At 38.9% G+C, this 22,969-nt stretch overlaps 1 protein-coding gene across 8 annotated transcripts in view; it reads left to right on the forward strand.

Moving 5' to 3' along the window:
* The window catches only part of camta1b (calmodulin binding transcription activator 1b), a 278,270-nt gene that overhangs the window by 171,206 nt on the left and 84,095 nt on the right, over positions 1 to 22,969 (forward strand). For all 8 annotated transcript variants that reach the window (XM_084395724.1, XM_084395726.1, XM_084395730.1 and 5 more), the window contains one exon: positions 7,589 to 7,724. In XM_084395724.1, the coding sequence (XP_084251850.1) occupies positions 7,589 to 7,724 (136 nt within the window). The remainder of the gene's footprint in view (positions 1 to 7,588; positions 7,725 to 22,969) is intronic.

Consider the following 22,969-nt stretch of genomic DNA (forward strand, 5'->3'; position numbering starts at 1 on the left):
ATACCCTTTCAAGCCATCCTCGGGGTCCGCTGTTTCGATAAGCCATGTAGGGACATCAGTTTTCTTGTTTGGAGGCAATCTGACGTAGATGAAACCCTGCACCCATCACTGTCCTGATCCCCGTCGGTTTTAGCCAGACCAAGACAGAGGAACCAAACCGGATGAAGCTCAAGGTTCATGTGATCAGCGTTCTGTAATGCTAAGCATGGAAATAGGATCAAACTCATATCCAAAACTGTGCGATAGGACATAGTGGAGACTATACAGTGTGACGCAGTGCTATGAATTGTTCTTGGTTCCAGATGTAAGTTTACAGTCAACATGACATTTAAAATTGATCATATGTGCTCTAATTCCTGATCTTACTGGGCACAATTCATAATTGCCCTACATAATCTAGTCTTTTCCTGTAGCTAAAACAGTATTTTTTTTGTTGGTTAACATTAATTAAGTAAATGTTACAGCAATGATATCAAATGAGGATAGATCACATCACATTAGGGAAGGAGAATGTGAACATCATTTTATGTTGACCATCACACAACTGTGCAAAATTCAGAATTTAAACATTTTATTTCATGAGTGTTTGAGTTTGAGTTTATTTTTTTTAAACACATTTATGCTACAACAAGTGCAGCCCAAAGTGCAGGACAATACAAGCATGAAACCAATGCATGACGCATTAAAACAGGACTAAACAAAAGACCAAAATTAAGTTCTCTCTGGGATCAGACTCAACAGCCAAGATGTAAAAGTGCTTCTTCAAAGCTATTTAAAAGCATTCAGATTGGGGGGCAGAACGGATGGGAAGCGATGTAGGTTATTTCATAATCTGGGTCTGGCTATCAAAAAGGCACGATCACCTTTTCGCTTCAGTCGGGACCGTCATACCTGAAGTAAAAGTTTATCAGCAGGTCTCAAATTCTTTACTGGCATGTGTAGAATAACAAGATCTGATTGATTTGAGGGTGCTAGAGCAGTTAAAACTTAAAAAAAATTTATAGTAGGGCCTTGAAATCAATCCGATAGCTGATGTAACGAGGTTCGTTGTTATGGGAAGAAGGAGGCGGGAACCGGCGAACATTCAAATACTTTAATAAATAAATAAACCAATACAAAAACGAAAGTATAAGAAACCATTAGTCGTTACCATTAGCCACACAAAACAGAAACACAACACAAATTCAGGCCTGTTCCTCTCTCGCTCTTCACTGTCGTCGCGCAGGTGTCGCTCATCAGTAATCACGCCACTCGTCCTGCTCGCCACAGCTGACTTGTAACCAATGAAGAGATGCTAAAATCGGGGTAATTATGGGTTACACTTTATTTTAAGGTGCTCTTGTTACAGTGTAATTATACATTTAAGTGCTAAGTAATAGTAATTAACAACATGTACTTACTATTTAATTAGGGTTAGGGTTTGGTTTAGGGTTAGTTGCATGTAATTATGCACAATTTTATTTTATTACATAGTAAGTACATGTAAAGTATGTAACAAGAACACTGTAAAATAAAGTGTTACATAATTCTGTCCTTCTTTCTTAATCTTGCGGCAGCATTTTGAATTTGAATTTGAATTGGCCACACAAAAATGGAAGTTGAACTGGAATTCAACACAGGTGATGCATTCTGGGAAATTAAGTTTTCTTCCACCCTGGTCCAAAAGAGTTAATTTATTAAATGTGTGATATATATATATATTCTATTTCAGCAATAAAATTTTTTAATGCAAACGTTCAGTTTCAAAACCGCTGCGATTAGCGCCGCATTTCGATAAGACACTTGAACACTGATGGAATCTTGTCTCCAGAAAAACCCTCAACACCCCCTCAGACAGCAGAAATCAAATTCTGTTCAAGCAGACCCACAATTATATTAGAGCCCATCCGATAGCAGCACTCCGACAGCGCATGTGCTCGTCCACATGTGTTTTGGCGTTCGGTGTGTGGCGCAGTCCTGTCACCATTGTAATGAGGTGATTGATTGATGAGTGTGATTGCTGACATTGAGAGGTGGGCAGGTGGAAAAATACAAGGGGGGTGATTTGTTACAGCCTGCCACCTCTGTTATCGCTTATTAAATCAACAGGCAAGGTGAGGAGATATGAAAACAGGCAGAAGGAGGCAGGACTCCTGCAAGGATAAACAGATCAGCTCCTGCGCCATATGGAATACCAGTCCTTTAGGTGGCTAAATGCCAGCGCGACTGTACACACACCAGGAGCTGCTGTCTGTTAATAGGCATCAGATGCCCTGATGGTCGAGTCAAGCGTTTTGATGTTTAGATAAGGCTTGATGTGGGTCTCTTTTGTGTATGTGTGTGTCTGCAACAATTACACTTATTTATTTTATTTATGAACCTATATTTGGCCTTGTTCATTTAGCTATTCCATACATGGCCAAATCTAGTTAAAAGGCAAATAAATAAAACAAAAAAGTGCTTGTACTATTTCTGTAGTATATGTTTCTACATATACATGGACCTACTACATTTGCTAAAATGTGGAATATACAACAGAGCATATTTAGGGCCCTATTTTAGCGATCTGAAACTCAAGTATAAAACGCAAGTAACTTTGTGGGCGAATCTCGGGCTCTGTTGTTATTATACCGGCGGGATAAATGACTCTTGCGCCCGACGCAAATCTAATATTGGTCTGAAAGGTTGGTCTGAAGTAGCTTCATTACTCATAGGTGTGGTTTGGCTGTAACGTGAAATAAACCAATCAGAGCATCATCTCACATTCCCTTTAAGAGCAGGCGTGCTTGTTCCATGGCGGATTGCTATTATAATGGCGGATTTGCCAGGCGCACGCCAGCAGCGATTCACAGCCGAGGAGACCGACGTTCTCGTCAGGGCCGTAAAAGACAGAGAAGTGACATTGTATGGGGATGGAAGAAACCCACCAAAATTAGCTTCAGTTAAACAGGCGTATAATAATTTGGGTAAATGTGTCAGCTAGATTTATGCCTATTTTTTCACATCTTCATGGACACCACAATGATTTCCCTCGTGTGGAATATTTTTCCTTGTAATTATGTATGGTTTGCAAAAATGGCAACTGCTGCGTCTGTGTAGATGAGAGAAGCAAAGTGTATGCGCGTTGTGCACACGCTACAATATGGCCAAGCATGCGCCCTTAAAATAGCATCTGACTTTAGACTAGGTTTCTGTGGCGGAATTGTTTTCTGAAACTGCAAAATAGCACCAGGGAACGTTTGTGCCGGAACACGCCTCCTCTTTTCGCTGAACCGCCCCCGGGAGCGCAAGTTCATTCCCTAATTTACCGACGTGGATCTGTGGAGGGAAAAGTCTGCTGTGGAATGATACATGCCTCGGTGTTCAAAGTCATTTGCGCTAGGTGCAAGATTGAGCCCTTAATGTTCAAAATCTGTACCACAGTGCTATGCATTTAACAGGGTTCTCTTTTTTTCATTTTGATTCATTTTTTATTCATGATTGCCAAGACTTAAAGGGATAGTTCACCCAAAAATGAAAATTCTGTCATTAATTTCTCACCCTCATGTCGTTCCAAACCCGTAAGACTTTCATTCATTTTATGAACACAAATGAAGATCTTTTTGATGAAATCTGAGAGCTTTCTGTCCCTCCATAAAGTGTGTGGACTTTTTAAATAACATTTAGACTTTTTAAATAAAAGTCTAAATTAAATCTGTTCATCATATTAAGTGATCGATATGGATTAGTTTTACAATCTATTTATGAACTTTTTTGAAGCGTCAAAGTGGTGTAGTTGTCAATGGACAGAAAGCTCTCAGATTTCATCAAAAAGACCTTCATTTGTTTTCCGAAGATGAACAAAAGTCTTGTGGGTGGGTAGTAAATGTGGGTGACATAACCCTTTAACATGTTTGCACTAACATGCTCTGACTGCAGCAACACGGCATCGATATCTGCATGTTTTCATCTGTATATAATCTTTATAAACCTGTTGGCTTATTCATAACTGAAGTGTTGTGTCTTGCTTCTCTCTTTTACCGTTATAATTATGTCGCTAGTTCCACAGTGTCTTTCGGGTGTATACGACCTTCATCGGAAAGCTCTCTCACCACCACAGCACAGACGCCTTATTTATGTGTAAAATGAACTGAGTAAAAATTAATAATTTAGAAACCTGTGGCGAGAAGAGAATTTCTAACTATCCTGAACGTTTCCCAGGTTGCTGTGAGGAAAATCTAACACATTGGCAGAATGCGGTGTCTGTATGTGTAGCTTTGCGATTTCACCCTTTGATATTGTATTATAATTGGTGTCTTTAAAAAAAATACACCTGCTATGAATTAGGGTGGCCCGTAAAGTTATTCCACGATTGCATTTTAATATCCTTCTAAAGCATGTCGGCACTCAAGTGCGACTACTACAGATTTGATTTATTACGAATACGTTCTAAAGCATTACAATCCCATTTATTATTCATTATACACATATCTAAAGCTCTGCTGAAGTCCTACACGGTTGTATCGACTGCCTATGTTTAATCAAACGTAAACCGCCCTTTGAATAAGACAGTATTCCCAACCACATCCCTTTCAGAACATTCCTTCCCTGCCTATATTTTCCATTTCTGTCTGGTACATTAAGTCTCTGAAACAGAAGAGGCGTCCTGTCATCCAAATGTGATAACGGAACAGTTCGCGTTCCTTTTGCCCTGCTCTCCATGTATAAATATGTATAATTCTGATAAGATTAATTGGATCGCCTAAGTACACACAGAGAAGGAGAGAGACTCTTGTTCTGGCTGCTTTTCGCAAATCTGCTCCGGGCCCACCTCGCATTCCCCTGCTAAAGTGCTTCATTTTTTTCTGGAACAAACTGCCTTCAATTAAAAAAGAAAATGGCTTACCCAAAGGTCCCGAGGAAAAGGAGCCGAGCAAATGGCTTGAACGCACTCACGATAAATAGTCCTGTTAAAATATTAAGCATTCTGAGAAGCGTTCGATACAAAATGCTCACCTTTGTCTTAATGGGGAAACATGTTTCTTTGAATTTCCACTTCTAAGAGAAATTATTCTCGCTCACTGTAAGGAAGGGATCTCATGAAAACATTTGCAGGTCACATTTCACAACAAAATCAAAAGAAAAAAAAGCAATTATATATTTATTTAAAGAAAAGAAAAAGAATTTTGGGACCAAAAATGCATTTTTGCTATATTATTTTGATGATAATTAAGCGTTTTGTTTTTCAGTGTTTTTATTTATTCATTTATTTTAATTATCATTAATTAAGTAATTGTTTTCATATTGTATATTTATGGTCATGGCAATTTGGGAGTGAATTGAGGCTTCACTGAAAATGTCACAATGCAACAAAAAAATCAGTGACACTTTATTTTAAGGTGACTACTTACTATAGTAATAACAGTAAATTATGCATAATTACAAGTAACTAACCCTAAACCAAACCCTGACTATAACTGTAACTCTATATTAAGTAGCCTAAACGTAGTTAATTAATATTACTCAGTACTTGAGTACATTTCTTATTTATTTTCTTTCTTTTTGTTTGTGTTCTTATATGCTATATATCACAAATGTTCCATATCTGTTACAGGAAATGTAGTTTTGTATGTTACTTATTCTGCTTTCCTGTTTGTATTTTATGGAGAGAGAAAAAAAAAAAAAATCCCAAAACTAACTACAGACCAAAGATCCAAAGCATCTCTCCCATAAACAGCATGGCACGTTCTAGCAGGGCACTTCATCCTTCTTCATTGGTTTTGGCAAACAACACCCAAGAAGCGTTCCCATGGCATTGTTCGTCACCGGTGAAAAATGAGCAGAACCAGCCAATGCATATAACACAACCTTTAAAGAGTCATCAAACCAATTCCCTTTAAATACAGTCCCAAGACCGATTGTTTCTGTGTCAAACCAAGAAGTGGCCAGAGAGGAATTCTCTACAAATGCAGAGCTGGCAATAAACCTCCAGTATAAATGGGAACGGACGGGCCACATAAAGGCCCTCAATGTGATATTAATCCTGCACCGCTGCGGTCTGGAAAGCACTCCGTCAAGCTAACGTGTTTTACTCCATCTCTGATACGGTTATGATAATAATGAGCTGTTCGTTCCACACATCAGCTCTGAGCGATAGAGGCTCAAGTCATTGGTGTGTTAAAGTGTTTTATTATTGGTGGAATTATGAATAATTTGGGGGGAAATCCTTCCATGAGTATATAAACTGAAGGAGGTTGGTATACTCTGAATGCTGTGTGCTTTTATTGCAGATTGCATCATATTACCTGTGCTACTAACCCATGAGGAAAACAGCTAATAAATCATACTAAATGATGCTTTTTTGAAAATGTAAAAATGCAGAAATCTAGCTGTGATGGGTAGGTTTAGCGTTAGGGGATAGAATATACAGTTTTTACAGTATAAAAATCATTACGTCTGAGGAAAGTCCCCATAAAACATGAAAACACAACATATTATTCTGTATTATTTTATTATTATACATATTTATGTATAGAATTTCAAGCATTTTTTATTTATTTTTTAGTAATAAAACTAATTTTGATTCCTGATTCACTAACAGTAATTTTGATTCCTGATTCACCCTGTTTTGGCATTAAAAAAATTCAGTCAGGATTAGCAGTAAAAAGGCGTGGACAGGGTTATTTTTGTGGCTGATCTTATTGCATATGCATTTGTGGGACTTTCCCTTTCAGACGCAACATTTATAGGAGGAGAGTATTGAAATGAATTATGCAAGGTGATTTACTCAGGCCTGCCAACTCTCACGCATTCAGCGTGAGACTCACGCAATTGACACTTTTCACACACATCCATTTTCTCACGCAGAGAAAAATCACGAAGCAAAGAGGACACTGACACCGACAGAAAAGACAGAGCAGGGTACTTTTGATAGGAAACAAATTCTCACCTCTCAGATTCTGTCAATTTTATTACAAAACTCAAACAATAAATACCGTTTCGGCGCTTGTAAATGTGACGTGACAGATCGCTGTAGTGCCTCAGTTCAAGTGGCACATGAACCGATCATCTCTAGCCTACTAGTTATAATAAACTTCAATGAACATGTATGTTGAAAGAGACAGTACAACTTTCTGAAATGTATATCGATATCGATCAATCAGTGTTTTTCAGCCCTGGATTTACTTTTAGGTTTGCGCTAGTCAATTTACTGGTATTTGCACCCCAAAAAAAGCATGTCTTAAACCAGATGCTAATTTGTGCTGCTCTTGGTAGATTGTGTTGGTATTTATGGAAATGATCTGACTGCGTCTGTGTTCTTTATTTTGCGTGTCGTCAGTAGATCACGAGCAGAACTTTCCACTCCCATCGGCACTTTTATGGAATTGTGCTTTCATGCTAATTTAGTAAACCTGGCCCTTAGTGTCTGTCTTTCTCAGTCTTTCAAAAACATAATTTCATTTAGTTTTTTTTTTTTCCTCTTTTGTATACTTCATGTTTTTGGTTTACAAAACAGTTTCTAAATTTCGACTACATTATATAATAGTACACATGTTTATCCCTCAGAGCCTTTCAATCCCTCTTATTCTGTGGCAGTGTCATTAAAACTCTCTCTTTTTCTCTGTCTCAGGCCACAGAATGGGTCTATGATCCTCTACAACAGGAAGAAGGTGAAGTACAGAAAAGATGGCTACTGCTGGAAGAAGAGGAAAGATGGGAAAACCACGCGGGAGGATCACATGAAGCTCAAAGTGCAGGGAGTCGAGGTGAGAGGCTGTTCGCTATTAGAAACGTGATACGATCTCTCCACAGCGGGAAACCTCACCAACGCACAATCGAACTATGTGACTAACCCGTTTATATGTCAGATTTGGAGGATTTGTGTGCATCTGGCATTGGTGTCACCAAATAGATTGGAAATATGATTGTTTCGAACAGGTTTCCCAAACATTGAAGAGAAAACTGCCGTCTGTTATTTTTTTGGTCTGGCTAATTTCATGGTTTAATCATTGATCGTGCTTGAGCGAGGATGTGTTTGTGTGTGTTTGTCCATTTTACATGACCTTTCTAACATCTGAAGCCCTCTTGAAAACAGCCCTCCCCTCGCACCGCTGGCCGTCCCAGTGCGGATGACTCTAATGTGTCAGCTCAGGCATGGCCCCTTTAAATGAAGAACCGTAATGAAGCATGTCTCCGGTCCCCGCGTTCCCGCTCACTGCCTCTAATGAAGAGAAATGTCAGCACATTGCCGATTTAGCGCGGTGATAGAACGAACCTACGGATGAGTGCAGCCGCGCGTCTCCTCTGATGCTCTACCTACACGAGTCGTTCACCTGAGCCGCGCGCACTGATCTTACTCAGCTTTATGAGACGGAGGCAACGTTTAACGCATAAACATTGCTGATAGACATTGTGAAGACATGTGTAGCCTTTAAAGGGATGGATCGTCCAGATATTACAATTCTGTCATTGTTTATTAACCACTGTGACTATGAAACACAAAATGAAATGTTTAGCTGAATGTCGGATTTGTTCTTTTCTATACAGCTAGAGTTAATGGGTACTGCAGCTATCAAACTAAAAAAACACAGGACAATTAAAGCATCACATAACTGGTCCAAACAGTTCAAATCTTCTGAAGTCGTCCCAAATCATTATGACATGCAAGAACCAATGATCTTTGTCTTAACATGCCAAGCTTGAATATGTGTAAATGTTGGCCTGTTCGACTTTGCAATTAATGTTGCATTAAATGTTTGGAACGACATAAGGGTGAATAAACATAACAGAATGATCATTTTAAGTGAACATTCCCTTTAAAATGTAGGTGCTACAAAAATACACATCCAAAATGAGTCACTGATTCATTAAGAGAACCAGCACACAGGAGTCTCAAAAAAATGACTCTTATTGACTGGTTCTTATAATGAATAATTCGAAACAAATTCCTTTATGGTAACTTTCTGTCTGTTTTTGAGCTTGAATGCCGCTGGTCACTGTATGCTTTTGTTATTTTGAAAAGAGCAGCGTGAAAATACCCTCATGTCATCCCAAAGATTTAAGGAGACGAGTAAAAGAATGTTCTATTGGGTGAACTATCTCTTTAAAACGTCATTTCCAGGCAAATGTAATTATTTAAATGTTTAACACGATTCAGCACAAGCTCCGGAAACATGACAGGCATGAAATGTGTATTTGTCCGTCTGTGAAAAGCATTATGTGTGGTGGCGATCGCAGACTCTGCTATAGAACATCCCTCGGGCCATTTTTCAATGCGGATCATTCCTCCAAATTTGTTTGACATGTTGAAAACAGGGTAGAAAATGGGTGGACAGCTGATGTTGAATCAATAATCATACAAGATGTTTTTGTCTGGAGGGACGGCAGGTCTGAATGAACAACGACATTCTGACTGATGACGGTTTCACCTGCACCGGGCTGAAAGGGCAACGGTGGCGAGTCTTTTGGTTTGTTTTCCAGTTTGCCGGCCGTGTAATTATATGTATTAGGGTGTCCTAGAATCCTACAACTATTTCCAGAGATTCATCCTTTTGGAAATTTGCATTTTACATTATATTGGGATACACATATTTCAGGCCGTTTGTGTGTGTGTTCAACCAATAAGCACATTTCTTATTTCTGGATCCAATCAAGCGAAGTAGGATACATTAGCGTACATTAGGACTTAAATCAGATTCAAATGTGTTTTATTTTGTCTCTACGAGACACTCATGGGGATTTTGGGCTGCAACAATGACACAATTTGCCCAAAGGCTTGAGAGAGAGAGAGAGAGAGAGATATGAAAAGGCTCTGCAGGGCATCTCTGCAGTTTTTAAATGGGAAATATTATTCATTTTGTAGCATGTTTTCCTTTTTTCCTAAGACAAAAATAATCATAATATAGCTTTGTACATCCATTTTACACCCTTTCTCTGACCCTTGGATTTAAACAACATGTTTTTACTACACTCCCTTTAAGACTATAAGACCCCTATTACAGACATCCGACCCTACAAAAATGTATTATTATTCTATATCATAGTATATTATATTAATGTAAGATGCGTAACATGGGTTCGTTCATTCAGTAGTATTTGTGTGCCCAAAGTGAAAGTAATGTACTGTAGATTGTGTCGAAATTAAAGGGGAGGGTCTCAACGAAATCCGAGTGCAAGTGGTAACAGAAGATGCGTTGGAAACGCGTGATAAGCGGTAATGCATCTTAGCTGAGCATTCGTGATCAGATCATCGACACATCTTATTACAGGTGGAAACAGGGTTTCACTCTCGCTCGCTTTCTTGATTTCCGGGATATTGTATATAATTTGCGGGATATTTCCGGGAGAGGTGGGATGTCTGCTGTTATGATTGGCTAACTTCTGCAAACAAATTATTCTTAGTGTATGAGCTGTTTATTTTTAATGAATCAGTAAAAAAAGATTCACTGATTCAATTACAGACCCGGCTCACAGGAGTCACTTGTTTGAAAGTAAATGACTTTTAAAGGCTGTTTTTTTTTTGTTTTTTTTTACAAATTTGTCAAAAAGATACAGTAGGTCATTAGAAGATCTCACAGAAGTCATTTATTTGTGAGTCAAACCTTTTCTTTATTCATTTATTGTCTTTTTATTATTTGCGTCATTGTATCTTACCACTTCTAATTCTGACCTCATACTTACAACATACAGTAGGTACTTGAACAGCAGTGTTGGGAAACAGTTCACCAGAGCACTTATAAAGGCACAGAAACCTGCCCCTGAGCTCTCCATCATAAGCCATTCCTGCCCTCTAGACACCAAACACACATTAAAACACTCTCTCCATCCCTCCACTCGCTCTGTTAGCTCTGATAAAGAACTAAGCCATTTACCAGCATCCACCAGAGTCCCTGGTTACCTAGCGATGGTGGCAGTAGCCATGGGAGCGGTAGTCACAGCGACAGAGAGGATAATTGCAGTAGTTAGGTAGTTTCACTAAGAAACTATGATGATGGAGCTGCGAATGAAACCAGTGGGGATGGGATCAGTGTGTGTGTGTGTGTGTGTGTGTGTGGTTCTGGTATTCCATATGTTATGGGGACCAAATGTCCCCTAAATCATACAGAATAATGTTTTTTGAAAATCTAAAATAGCATAACGTTAGGGGTAGGGTTAGGGGATAGAATATACAGTTTTTACAGTACAAAAATATTACACTGAATTTCCCCATAAAACATGGAAACCCAACGTGTGTGTGTGAGAGAGAGAGAGAGAGAGACCAGAGAGTCACCAAATCTTTTTTAATCTATTTTTTTAACCTTTTTTGGGTAATTTTACCATAATGCATTTTTTTAAATGTATTATTTTAAACATATATGTATTTAAATTGTAATGAAAATGAAACGTTTTCACATTGAGAATATGAATAGAACACAATCAAAACTTAAACGTGAAAATGTCAGTCCAAAAATGGTTCTTTTCATATAATTACTTATTTATTGCTTTATTTTTATGTTGTGCTGAAATACGCCCCAGACTTGTTGTTTGTTTTTTTGTGAGATTCACCCGTGAGGAACCGACTTGTTATTTGCAGAGGGAAAGAATATTTTAGTATCACAGTCTCAAGGAATTTTCCTGCAGTGAGGCAAACTGTTCTACCCATAGCTCTATTTAATCCGATTTGCTTTGTGCCATTTGCTTTTGTTTTTTCATCAGTTGTGATATTTAAGCCTATTATTTAGTTTAGTTTAGTTTGTCTTGCTCTGACAGGTAGCGTGTGTATTGTCGTGAAAACCAATTCCACCGGCCCAAGTCGTCTGGCAAATAAAGACTCTGTTGTGCGCATTATGATTAAATGTACACACGCATCTGTTGTGCGTATAGACACACACATACACCCCCACCCGAATACCATAAGACTGAAGATGTAACAGATGTGCATCCGTCGTGCAAGTTGTTCCATTCGCCTGGAGACTCGCAGATTAAACCAACAGGAATAAATCAAGGCTATTAGAATGGCTGCTAATGCCTAGAGAAAAGTGGAGAAACATACAGGCCAATGCTGCTTAATTAAGAGAGGGAGGCTGACCAAGAAACAATCAGTAAAACTGGCCCGTCTTGTGTCTTTCTGACCTCCGAGCCAGCAGGGGGAGTGAGAAAACCGATCTAGTGTGATTACCTAGTAATCACATGTATTTGGCTGCAACAGTCTGTGAAAGAGATCTTCATCTGGAAACCATTGGGGTTTTTAATGTCTCAGGGTTTTCAGACAGATTTCCTTTTGTTAGAGTTACGGTTCGTAAACACAAATGTAATGCTTTCATATGCAAATCAACAAGTTGCAGTGACTAGCAAGCTCGTGATCTACGCAGATTGTGTCCACATGCACAGCATTTCTTAAAGCCAAAAGCCAAAATCTGTTAAATGCATTCATGCACTAAAACCTCCCAGACTCAAGTCCCCATGGGAAGTTCCTACTTACAAGTTCAGAAGTCATAATTATGATGTGATGTGGCTTCAATGATTTTGGTTGGACTCACTGAGCAGCCTCATTTTTTTTTTTTACTCTTTTCTACTTTCTGGCGAAGACAGGAAGCTTCTTAGTGCTAATGCAACAACAAAAACAGTAAATGATGTACATTAGGTGTGTAATTGGTGCTTTATCTGTATTTTATCATTGTTGTGCAGCCATAAAGAATGGTGGGAAATGTAGTTTAGTCTGGCGCCTCATAAACCGGCTAAACGAGTAGTATTTTCCAGCCAGTTTTATCGCTGTTTTTCATCTCCTGTACACAAAATGCACAGAAGCGAAACTGTTCGGTCGACATTTATTGTTACAAATTTGCCATGATTGTTTAATCGAGTCAAAAATTGTGATGAGAGTGTCTAGCCGCACTCATGACGTAATTCCGGTCATTCCAACATGACTTTAAAGCATTGCAAGAGGCCACGGCTAGACTATAGCCAGAATCCAGCGGTTTGGAGTGGAGTGACTCAGCAGGTGTGTTTGTGATAGTACTGATCTCTCCTCTCAATGATTCTCTCCACAACCCTCCTCCTCTTCCTCACAATCCGCTCAAACGAATTTGGAACTCACAGCAGGTAGGTGTATCGAACCTCGAGTCCCTGGTGTGGAGGCTGGAGAAGAAATAGAGGCAGAAATCCATAAAGAAACTTTGTGAATGAGTAAGACGATCGTGGGTGAGCCTCTGAGGAGAACACCGAGAGAGCTTGTGAGGTACAGAGCAGAAAAATAAAAGCGTATGGATTATTGCTAGAGCTTCTGGGAATTCCCGGAGCGGGAAAAGAAAAGATGGCTGCCAATGGTGCTGGAAGCTGTCAACTTGTGTTTATTATTGAGTTCCATCTCTCGCTAACTCTGTCTCCCTGACTTTCATATGCTTTTTGTGGACATGAAACGGCATATTGTACATTTGTCAAAGCTAATCTCATCCAGCTCAGAGAGCCAAAGTTTCTTAAAAAGAGGAACCGTTTCCCCCAAATTATCCCAGCCGGTATCATCCTCATGTCTAGGAATTTTTTTATTAAATTTTTTTTTGCGGTGCGGCACTGCCATAAACACATTCAATTCTGCCTGATCTTTTATTTGACTGTGCTAAAAGCAGACACTAATTTGGAGGAATGTTTCTCTGCTACTTAAACGTAAATTGTATAATCATGAAACGATCGCACAGATATGAATAAATCACAAACAGTGCTGGGTTTCTTTTTGAAGACGAAATCTCAAAAGTGTGTGTGCGTGTAAGACAGCTGTTAATAGTTGTCTAGAGATTAGACTTCGTCTTACTCAGCACTAGTTCTTAACGACAAATTTAAACATCATGCTGTTTGCCTGTGAGTTCCTATCACAATCCTTAAAGGCACAATATGTAAGAATCCAAAAAACAATAGGTCACACTTTATTTTAATGTGTCCTTGTTACAGTGTACTTATGCATTTAAATACTGTGTAATAATAATTAACTACATGTACTTGCTATAGGGTTAGGTTTAGGTTTGGGGTTTGGTTTAGGGTTAGGGTTAGCATAATTAATAGTTATTACTACATGTATCGTGTAACAAGGACATTAAAATTAAGTTTTACTTAACAATGTTATATATTTTGTTGAATTGTGTACTTAGATTATCCCAAATGTTTCCAATAATGTTTAAATCTGGAGAAATCAGCTATTTTAACCAGTGTATCGTCCCATGTTATTGCATTGCCTGTCAATATCCGTCTTTTAGCAGCTTTTACTTCCATAGAAACCATGGAAACACCTTTACAGTATGTTATGTTTTATTAGACAGGTGAGCAACTGTTTGGATACGTTTATCGTCAGAAAAAGAATCATTGCTATATAGCTTTTTATATATAGCACATTTATAGCACAGTTAGTCTTATTATTTTGAATCTCTTGTTTTCTTGATTTACCGCGAGTCAATGCTATTTTGTCAAGTTGGTAACATAGCATTATCAGAAAGAGCTTTAGTAACAGTAAAACAATGTTTTAAAATGAATTGCATGCCATTTTAGCAACACAAGTCATCCAGCTTTTATTAACATGATATTCTAATATTGATCTAGCTTAATGCAATGTGCAACAAGTGTCTAATAGCGGCCACAGAGTAATGTTAACAACTTTCAACATGCTCAAATGTATTTTAGTATGATTGTTTTGACCAAGTAAAACAGCTCTGCGTTACCTCACAATTTTAATTTGTCAGATAAAGTGACCTGTATGAGTAGTAATTCAGCACTAGTGGCTATTTCATTAGAATGAGATCAAATAATGTGAATTTAAGTAATCAGTTCAGGGAAGGAGGCGAACGTTAATCGTAACTTTAATCGTAAAATGAACATAACAAAACGAAAGGAGCAGCAGCAACCGATTTAGGCTTAATAAAACAGAGGCGTAAAATGTCCCAGGCTCTCTGCCCTGTACTGCTTTATACCACAATAGCGTTAATGAAACTTGAATACATTAGCTCACCCATGAACATGATTTCTGCCCGAGTCATGACGAATTGCTTTCCATCGGCTTTAAATCTGATAAGACGGACTTGATCTGCTAGCTTGTTTTGACGGCTGAAAGACGACAACTCCCTTAATCCCACGCTCATTCACGGCGTCATCAAGCTACGACTTTGTTATGGTTTCGAATAAGCGACCTCTAACGGCGAAACTTACGTTCTGTGCCTTTAAGTGTTGTAAATGGTTGCCAGGGTTTAGTTATGTGGTTTCTAAAGTGTTCTGACTGGTTTCCAGGGTGTTGCATGCAGTTGCTAAGGTCATAAGAGCCCATCCTCATGTCTGCCCTTTAATGTTTGTGAGATTCATTTACATTTTTTATTGTCTGCCAGGTAAAAATAATCACGCCCTTAAGTAAATCCCTAAGCCTGAGAAATAACACTGGTGCTAATGATGAATATGAATTGCACTCGCTTCACCTCAATCCACACTGTGCAAAAGAATATTTTTTGTAAAACATTGTTTTTTTACTGTAAAACAATTGATCTGAAGTCAGTCGCCCGACTATCGGAGGTGTGTTTGGGCGTCCCAGCTTCAACCCAACAGGAAGCTTCCATAGATTATTTATCTGTGCTCGGAGGACTACGTGGCTCCTGCATTATTCACAGTGTAAAAGCAAGAGAGGCAATTTGGTCCGGCGTTATGTTCAATAAGCACAGCATCAATCCCCAGCCGTGACGCAGGGCTCTGGTCCGGGCAGTGGAGGAGGTCGGAGACGTATAAAGTTGTCTTGTGTGCTTTCTGCTCCTATCTCCGGCTGTAAGTCCGATAAGACGGACGGCAGCCAGTGTGGTTTCCCGAGCAAAAAGATGCAATCGTGCCAGACTCACCCGGGATAATCGAGGGTGGGGAAATAATATTTTATTCAATAAATCAGGGTCGGTCTGGACTGTTGTGATCCTCCCGTCATTTCTTGCTCTTCCGCTCTCCTTTGAATGGAGTCCATTTTCATTGTTTTTCAGACCACATATTATATTCTTGCTGAATAATCCATTTTAGGACCAGATGGAGGTTGGGTTTACATGCATACACATCACACTCACCTATATGTAAATATATGTGTACTCACACACGCTGATACAGGCGATCCCTTGAGACTCAATCGATATGCTTCTCTCTCCTGCAAAGGCTGAAGGAGCCATTGAGATCATTCTTGGCTCGCGGCCACAAGCTCTTTTATCCTTCAAAGTGTGTGTGTGTGTGTGTGTGTGTGTGTGTGGCCTTCCAGTATTGATGTTGTGGTGTGTGCCATGTCTGTGTTTTATTGAGTTTGTGTTACTGTGTGTTGTGAATGTTGTGTGTGTCTTCGACTCAGTGTATGAAATGGAGAGAGAACTCATATACGTTATCACCGTATCCTCTAAAAGAGCAACTCATACAGACATTTCTCCTCTGTACCATCAGCGTCGTTTATACTATACAGGGGTTAACGTAACAGGAGGTGTGTTTTATTTTGTTTGTTTCTTTTTTAATCTATATCTAAAAATAAAATATTTGAATATATATCAAATAAAATATGTATTAAAAAAATATATTCATTCAATACATATGTACATACATGTATGTATATAATTGCAATTATTTAAAAATATATATATATTTATTTATATTTTGCATCTAATTTCATGTTTCTTAAAGCCCACAAAACTTATTAAACAGATTTCACTGAAATAATGATAAATTGCAGATTGGTAATTGAGACAGATGTTAGTTCAGTAACTGCTTTGAATGATTCAGTGAGTTCATTTAGTGAACGATTCATCAGACTGATTCAAACTGGTTACTTGTGAGTCTGAGAGTTTTTTGAATGATTCATTAAAATCATTACTTTAGCAGCTGCATAGCAATGCTCCTCATCCAACTTTACTATGGTAAGCCCCACAATGTTCTAAAAAAAAAACACAGAAGTAAAATTCTAGTTAAAAACGACTATTTTAAAGTATGTGTCATTTTGTTTCCTGTAGACTTTTTCTTCTAGGCAAACATGTGACTCTTTGATTCAGGGCATCTAACAGGCCCTTCCTACAGAGCGGCAAATTGAGTCGCTTTTCAGGCTTTTCACTTTGTGTTTTTGTGGCATGACAGGCAGGTTACGCTTGCATGCGGCCGCTAATGCCCTCCCGAACATGTACGGTTGATCCGTGGAGCTCAGAAGACCCGTCCGAGTAAACACACTAAACGCTCATAAACACATGCCACACTGACTCATTCAGCCAGACATCTGACGTGAAACACAAAAACAGAATTACGTTCTCAATCCAAAGTGGTCTTTCAGTGCGTAAATCACAGAGGAGAAACGTGCAGCTCACGCAAGTGTGCCAAATGAAGTCTCCAGAGGACAGGACAAGAACACAGAGAGCAATAAGGCATTCAGGGGTGTGCCATGTTGTGAATTTAAGCTCTTATCCAAAACTGCCAAGCTGCCTTGCTGTCTGCTACCTAAAAAAGGTTGCTGGCTTCGCATCTTAACTTACATGTGACAGATTTAAAACACTCTACAGACAGCAACTATCATGCAAATAAGAGTGCTATTTGCATGATAGTTGCGGTCTAGAGTGTTTTAAATCTGTCACATGAGAGTCACATGCAAAACACACATGAGACTCGACTCACAGCTGGTTAAAATAGAGTTTGACATTTGCTAAGCTAATGGTGTGACGCTTTAATAACCATATAGATACACAAAAATGTTGAGCAGGATAAACAGTTTTATTCACATGAATTAAAATAATGTATATTTATAATCAACATTTATCTTTTTTCCTCCACCATCCAAAATGAGCTTGTCGCAATGTATTATAAGATGTTTTATTCTCTGCCAAGGATACAAGTGATACAAAGTTTTGGATCAGCATCAGGAGCATGTCAGCGACGTCTTAACCGCTTACTTCACCGCTGGCAAAATGGGCTTTCAGTAAAACTTGGCTGCCTATACAGTAGAAAGGTGAAAAAGTGAAATTGGTGCTACCTGACTAGAGAAAACTGAGAAAAATGACTATTGTCATCCCTTTTGCCCAATAGGTTAGAAAAATTTAACTCCCATAATGCACTGGGCACGTTGCCCATCCAAGGCCACTCCCACCAGTCTGCTATGGATTGGCTTGACAAGTCAAATATCGCCTTGCTATAGTAGGAAATACTACTTAGCAAACTTTTAGTCACAATGGTGTCGACTTGTGTTGTTCCCGGGTTCAAGAATTCAAAGAGTAAACGTTTAGCGGGAGTCATTTACTTTCGTTTTCCACTGAAGGATTCCGTGCGTGGTTGCCACCGGCTAAAGGCTGCAAAGAATTGTGAATATGGAGAGAATGCCGCAATGGAAAATCTGAAAAAACATTTCCACATGTCCACATTTCAAACTGGATGACCTTGACCATGTTTTATGCCAGACAGAGGGGGAAACCCGGGAAGAAACTGCGTCTGTCAGTCTTTCCGACCCCCCCGAAGCAAACGCCATTGCGTACAGGAAAGAAAGCTGTTGCCGTAGTGTAGTTACCATAATGCTGTTTAAAGGAGAACTCCGGTCAATTTTAACATTGAGCTCATTTTTTTGTACATTTGGAGTGCTGTCAGTACAGAGAACAACGACAAAAATCGGTGTTGCCTACACCGTGTTATCCTCGTTTTAAAATTTGCACCCTGTTGACTTCAATGGGGCAAGTTTTAAACCTGCTTTTAGCCTCTTAACATCCTTGATGTGTCATTACAAGTGCACAGGTCATGTGAGTGATTCCTTCGGAGTGAACGCGGGTGAATCTGACTGCAGTAGATGTGAAAGAAATATATAAAAAATGATGTTTATTCAGCCAGCGCACATACCTGTATTTACATCCTGTTTTCAGTCGAAGTCCACAGTAATCAATTGTCGAGGTTTAGTACCTATGATCACGCGCGTGAACTCGACAATCGACTACTGTGGACTTCGACCACAGTGAAAGTCCCTCTTTAAATCCCTCTGTAATTTTTTCCCCATCTAATATGTGAACACAGTGAAACAAGTTTTTTAACCTGGCTTTATCCAATACTCAGATTTAAATAATTTAAATAAAATATATGCAAATTAGTGCATATTTAATTAGATATAGCCTAATTTGCATATTTAAACATTAAATGACAGAAAACTTGTAATACATTTTTTTCTCATCTTAATGTAGGTAATCAACTGGGAAAGTTTCATGGTGATACAGTATCTGCTAGTTAAAAATTTCACCCTATTCACCTGTAGTGTCTCGCCTTAAAGAGGAGACATGGTACGATAAAATTTTAAGTGATAAACCTACCCTTGCGATTTCTGTTAATAACCCTCTGTTGATCAAACTGTCTGTGGGCGGGGATCCAAAAATGCAGAAGTAAAATCTGTAGTTTTCACGAAAGCCCAAACTCGTCATCCGGTGGACTTTAACTGACAAATAAACATCCAGGTCCAGGTAACACACATTCACATAACTACCAACATTGTAATAATAAAAAGCGGGTTAAAAATCGGGTTAACACACTGTCTAGGCAGACAGCTCACACACATGGTACAATGAATGTATTTGTTCATATATTCAGAATAAACAATTGTCACCAAGTAATATAGTTAATTATGTTGTTTACAGATGCCGAATAGTTTTATGTAAACACATTAATATACAATTGTATATACTGTATATATTAAATTATATATTATAAAATATTCCTATTTTTATGTAATTATATTATTTAAATGTCCTTAAGTCTTTGTAAGTATTGAAAGGACATCAATGATAATGTAATGATAAAATACAGATCTGAAAGAGAGTCAAATGTTGGTTCACTAACTTCTTTGAATGATTCAGTGAGTTTATTCAGTAAAGGCTTCAACTGGCTGATTCAAGCCCATAACTTGTGAGTATGAGAGGATTTTCAAATAATTCACAGACAAACCCCAGTTATTTGTTGGTGTGGTAGAAAGTGCCTTTAAACACTTCTTATCCAATCAGAATTCAGAACTCTCGTTTGTGTTTTTTTTAACACTGATGTATTGTCCAATCAGCATCCAGGACCGAAGCTATCCCTTTTTATGTGTTTAAACACGATGTGAGGGCAGTCAGGAAGAAAGCGAGAGAAACGGAGTGAGAGAACTCGAGTGGAAGATACACAGCCTCAGGCAAACAGAAAACAATTGCTTCACTTCCTCCCGTAACCTATTTCACCTTTAAACAGCAGATCTCTTTCACTCAATTAATTTCTTCACACTGGCTGTGGAGTGCAGTGAAAAGGGCTTTTATATCCGTCTTTTATTTCAGAATTTTCTCTCTCTCTGTTGTATTCTCCGTTTTTGTTTACATGCCACTATTTGTTTTTTATCCTCCTCTGTTATGAAGACTTGTGGACTTCACACATTGAAAACACATGGGGGCGGATTCACTGAACAATCAAATGATGGAGAAGAGCGTTAGAACTGGGCATGTATCCAGACCTGCAATGAGGAGCATTTTTGACATGTTAAAGAGCCGGCATGTATAATTTCTGTAGTTAATTGGGTGCTAAAACAACACAGACAGTGTGTGCAATCCATTTTTAAATGAATTCCCTGCGTGTAGTATCTCGGGAAGCCGTTCAAACACACAGAACAGAGCCACATACATCCGTACAATAGCAAATCCATCCCTAAACTTCTCCGCTCTCTCCCGTTCTCCCTCGCTCATTCTCTGCCCTCCCTCTCCGCCCTCTGGCTCCTGCATAAACACATTCATTTGCATCCTTCAAATCCACAGACAACAGAAGTTGACACGCAAAAAGCCATGACGGGAAACACGCATTTGCATTTGCATACAAACCTCCCCTGTCCCCTGCGCTCCTGTGTCTGCTTGTCACAGATTGTTTTTGCTGCTTAAATATATTTTTCACTGATTGACTGCAGGATTAATGACGAACCTGCAGCATTCAAAGGCTCCGTGTATGAGGAGGAATGTCAAATCTTGACCCATCCTGCGCAATGAGTCACTGGGTTGTGCTGCTCTGTTAGTCCTCTGATTTAGGGGTCAACAGGGCAACTGAGTGCAGCCCACTCGACGACCTCTTGTCAGTCTCTGTCGTCATGGTAACCGCGACGGTTCAGGTAGAGCAGACGTGTGATTATCCGCGAACAGGTTTTCCCCGCTGAACTCCCACTGTCTTCTGACATGATATGGAAGAGAAAATTGTCCTGAGATGAGCATGGGAAAGTGATTCACTGGCGGCCAGTGAGTCATCACCCGCTGTTCTTTTATTCGTCAGTGTCCAGTCATCCTGACAGTGGGCTGTTTTTATGTCGCCTCAGCTCAGAGCCCGGGACGCTCATTTGGGGACCCAGAATCTGGTTTAGATGCATCTGTAGGCAGTAAACATAAAATCATTGTACCTGCTCTAGTCTTAAGGTGGATTTTAAATAGGGATGCATCATCATAGAAATTTTAAGTTTACAAATAACATATACATGTATTATAATATTATAAATCAGACTGTGTAGCCTGTTTATATAATATTGGAAGCATATAATATCAAATCAAAAATATTATATATATATATATTTGTTTTGATGCTTCCAATATTTATCAAGATCATGTATACAGGTCATTAATTTAGCCCAAATTTTTAATAAAAAAATTGATTTTGCTTACGAAAGACCTTTTTAGGACCATAATGCTTAATATCATTCTCATTACTGTAATGTGAAGGAAAATAATAATAAAAAAAAATTATGTGTAAATGTAACTATAAATAAATACAAATAATAAATAAATTGTAAACAGGAATCTAAAATATATGATTTCAATTATAATGCATTTGTTCCACTGCACTAATGCTGGTTTAAATTGAAGAAATGTAAAGTTTTTTTGAGCTCATACCACTAAAAATATAGCAAATATAGCAATTATGAAGAATGAGATTTATTTATTTTTATTTAGGGACGAAATATAACCTGTACTTATCTTGATAGATTTCTTGTAGTTAGGCTAGTCTTTCAGCACTAACTCGTATGTGTTTGAGCTGAATGTTCTGATATATTAAAGACAGATAGTAAAGCACTCTGAGCTCGACCATAACCACTGCAGATCATGATGCTTTCCTGTAGCTCAAGCAGTAGAGCCCTGGCGCTTGCAACGCTGAGGTCATGGGTTCGATTCCCAGGGAAAGCAAGAATTGTTAAGAATGTGAATGTGTAACTTGAAATGCAATGTAAGTCGCTTTAGATAAAAGCGTCTGCCAAATGTATAATGTTCAACAGATGTTTGTCAGCTGATGAATTGAGTTTGAATGTTAGGAAGTGTCTCTCTCCGCTCTATTTAAGCTCGTTTCAGCAGGACTCTGGCCTGGTGACGGGCACACGGGCTGGCAGAGCGTCTCACTCTCTGTGTTCCCTCCAACAGCTCGCAGACGACACACACATCCCTCCTTTTGAGCTCCGAGTTTGCATAATTACCCAGGTAATTGCGGAGTAATTGGCGCCGTCACCTGCTCCCAAGACACGCCAGCATTGTTTTATCAACAGCTGGAATCAAACCTGCGTGAGAAGAGGGATGAGGAAAGAGAGACATTTTAGAAAGAAAGAAGGTAGAAAGTTGTCTGCCCGAGGGACGGTTACCCTCTCGTTATGAATGGAAATGTATGAAAATGCACCCTGCCCGCAGCCAAAAAAAGAACGAAAGGAGAGGAAAGTAGGGAATTCAGAGGGAGGAAAAAGTCGAAGATTTAGGGAAAGGAAACCAAGGAGACGTAAATAAACAATAGGCAGAAAGAAGTGCGTGACTGAGACACAGTGGGTGAGAAGAGAAGAGAGATCGTGTCTATCTCGAGGGGAGAAAACGAGGTGTCAGCCTTTGTTTCTCTCTGACTGTCTGTGGCTCTTTCTCGCTGTGAGGCTGTGGAGGAGAAGAGAGTATTTGGTTAAAGCCTGGTGTATTATTCATTCTGTTTAATAGACTGGGCTTCTTTAAAACCTGCAGGATAGCTGAGAAACCCTGTTCGTCTTAAAGGGCCAGTGCACCTCTAAATG

This window comes from Rutilus rutilus, assembly GCF_951802725.1.
Source record: "Rutilus rutilus genome assembly, chromosome: 22".
Classification (NCBI taxonomy): Eukaryota; Metazoa; Chordata; class Actinopteri; order Cypriniformes; family Leuciscidae; genus Rutilus; species Rutilus rutilus.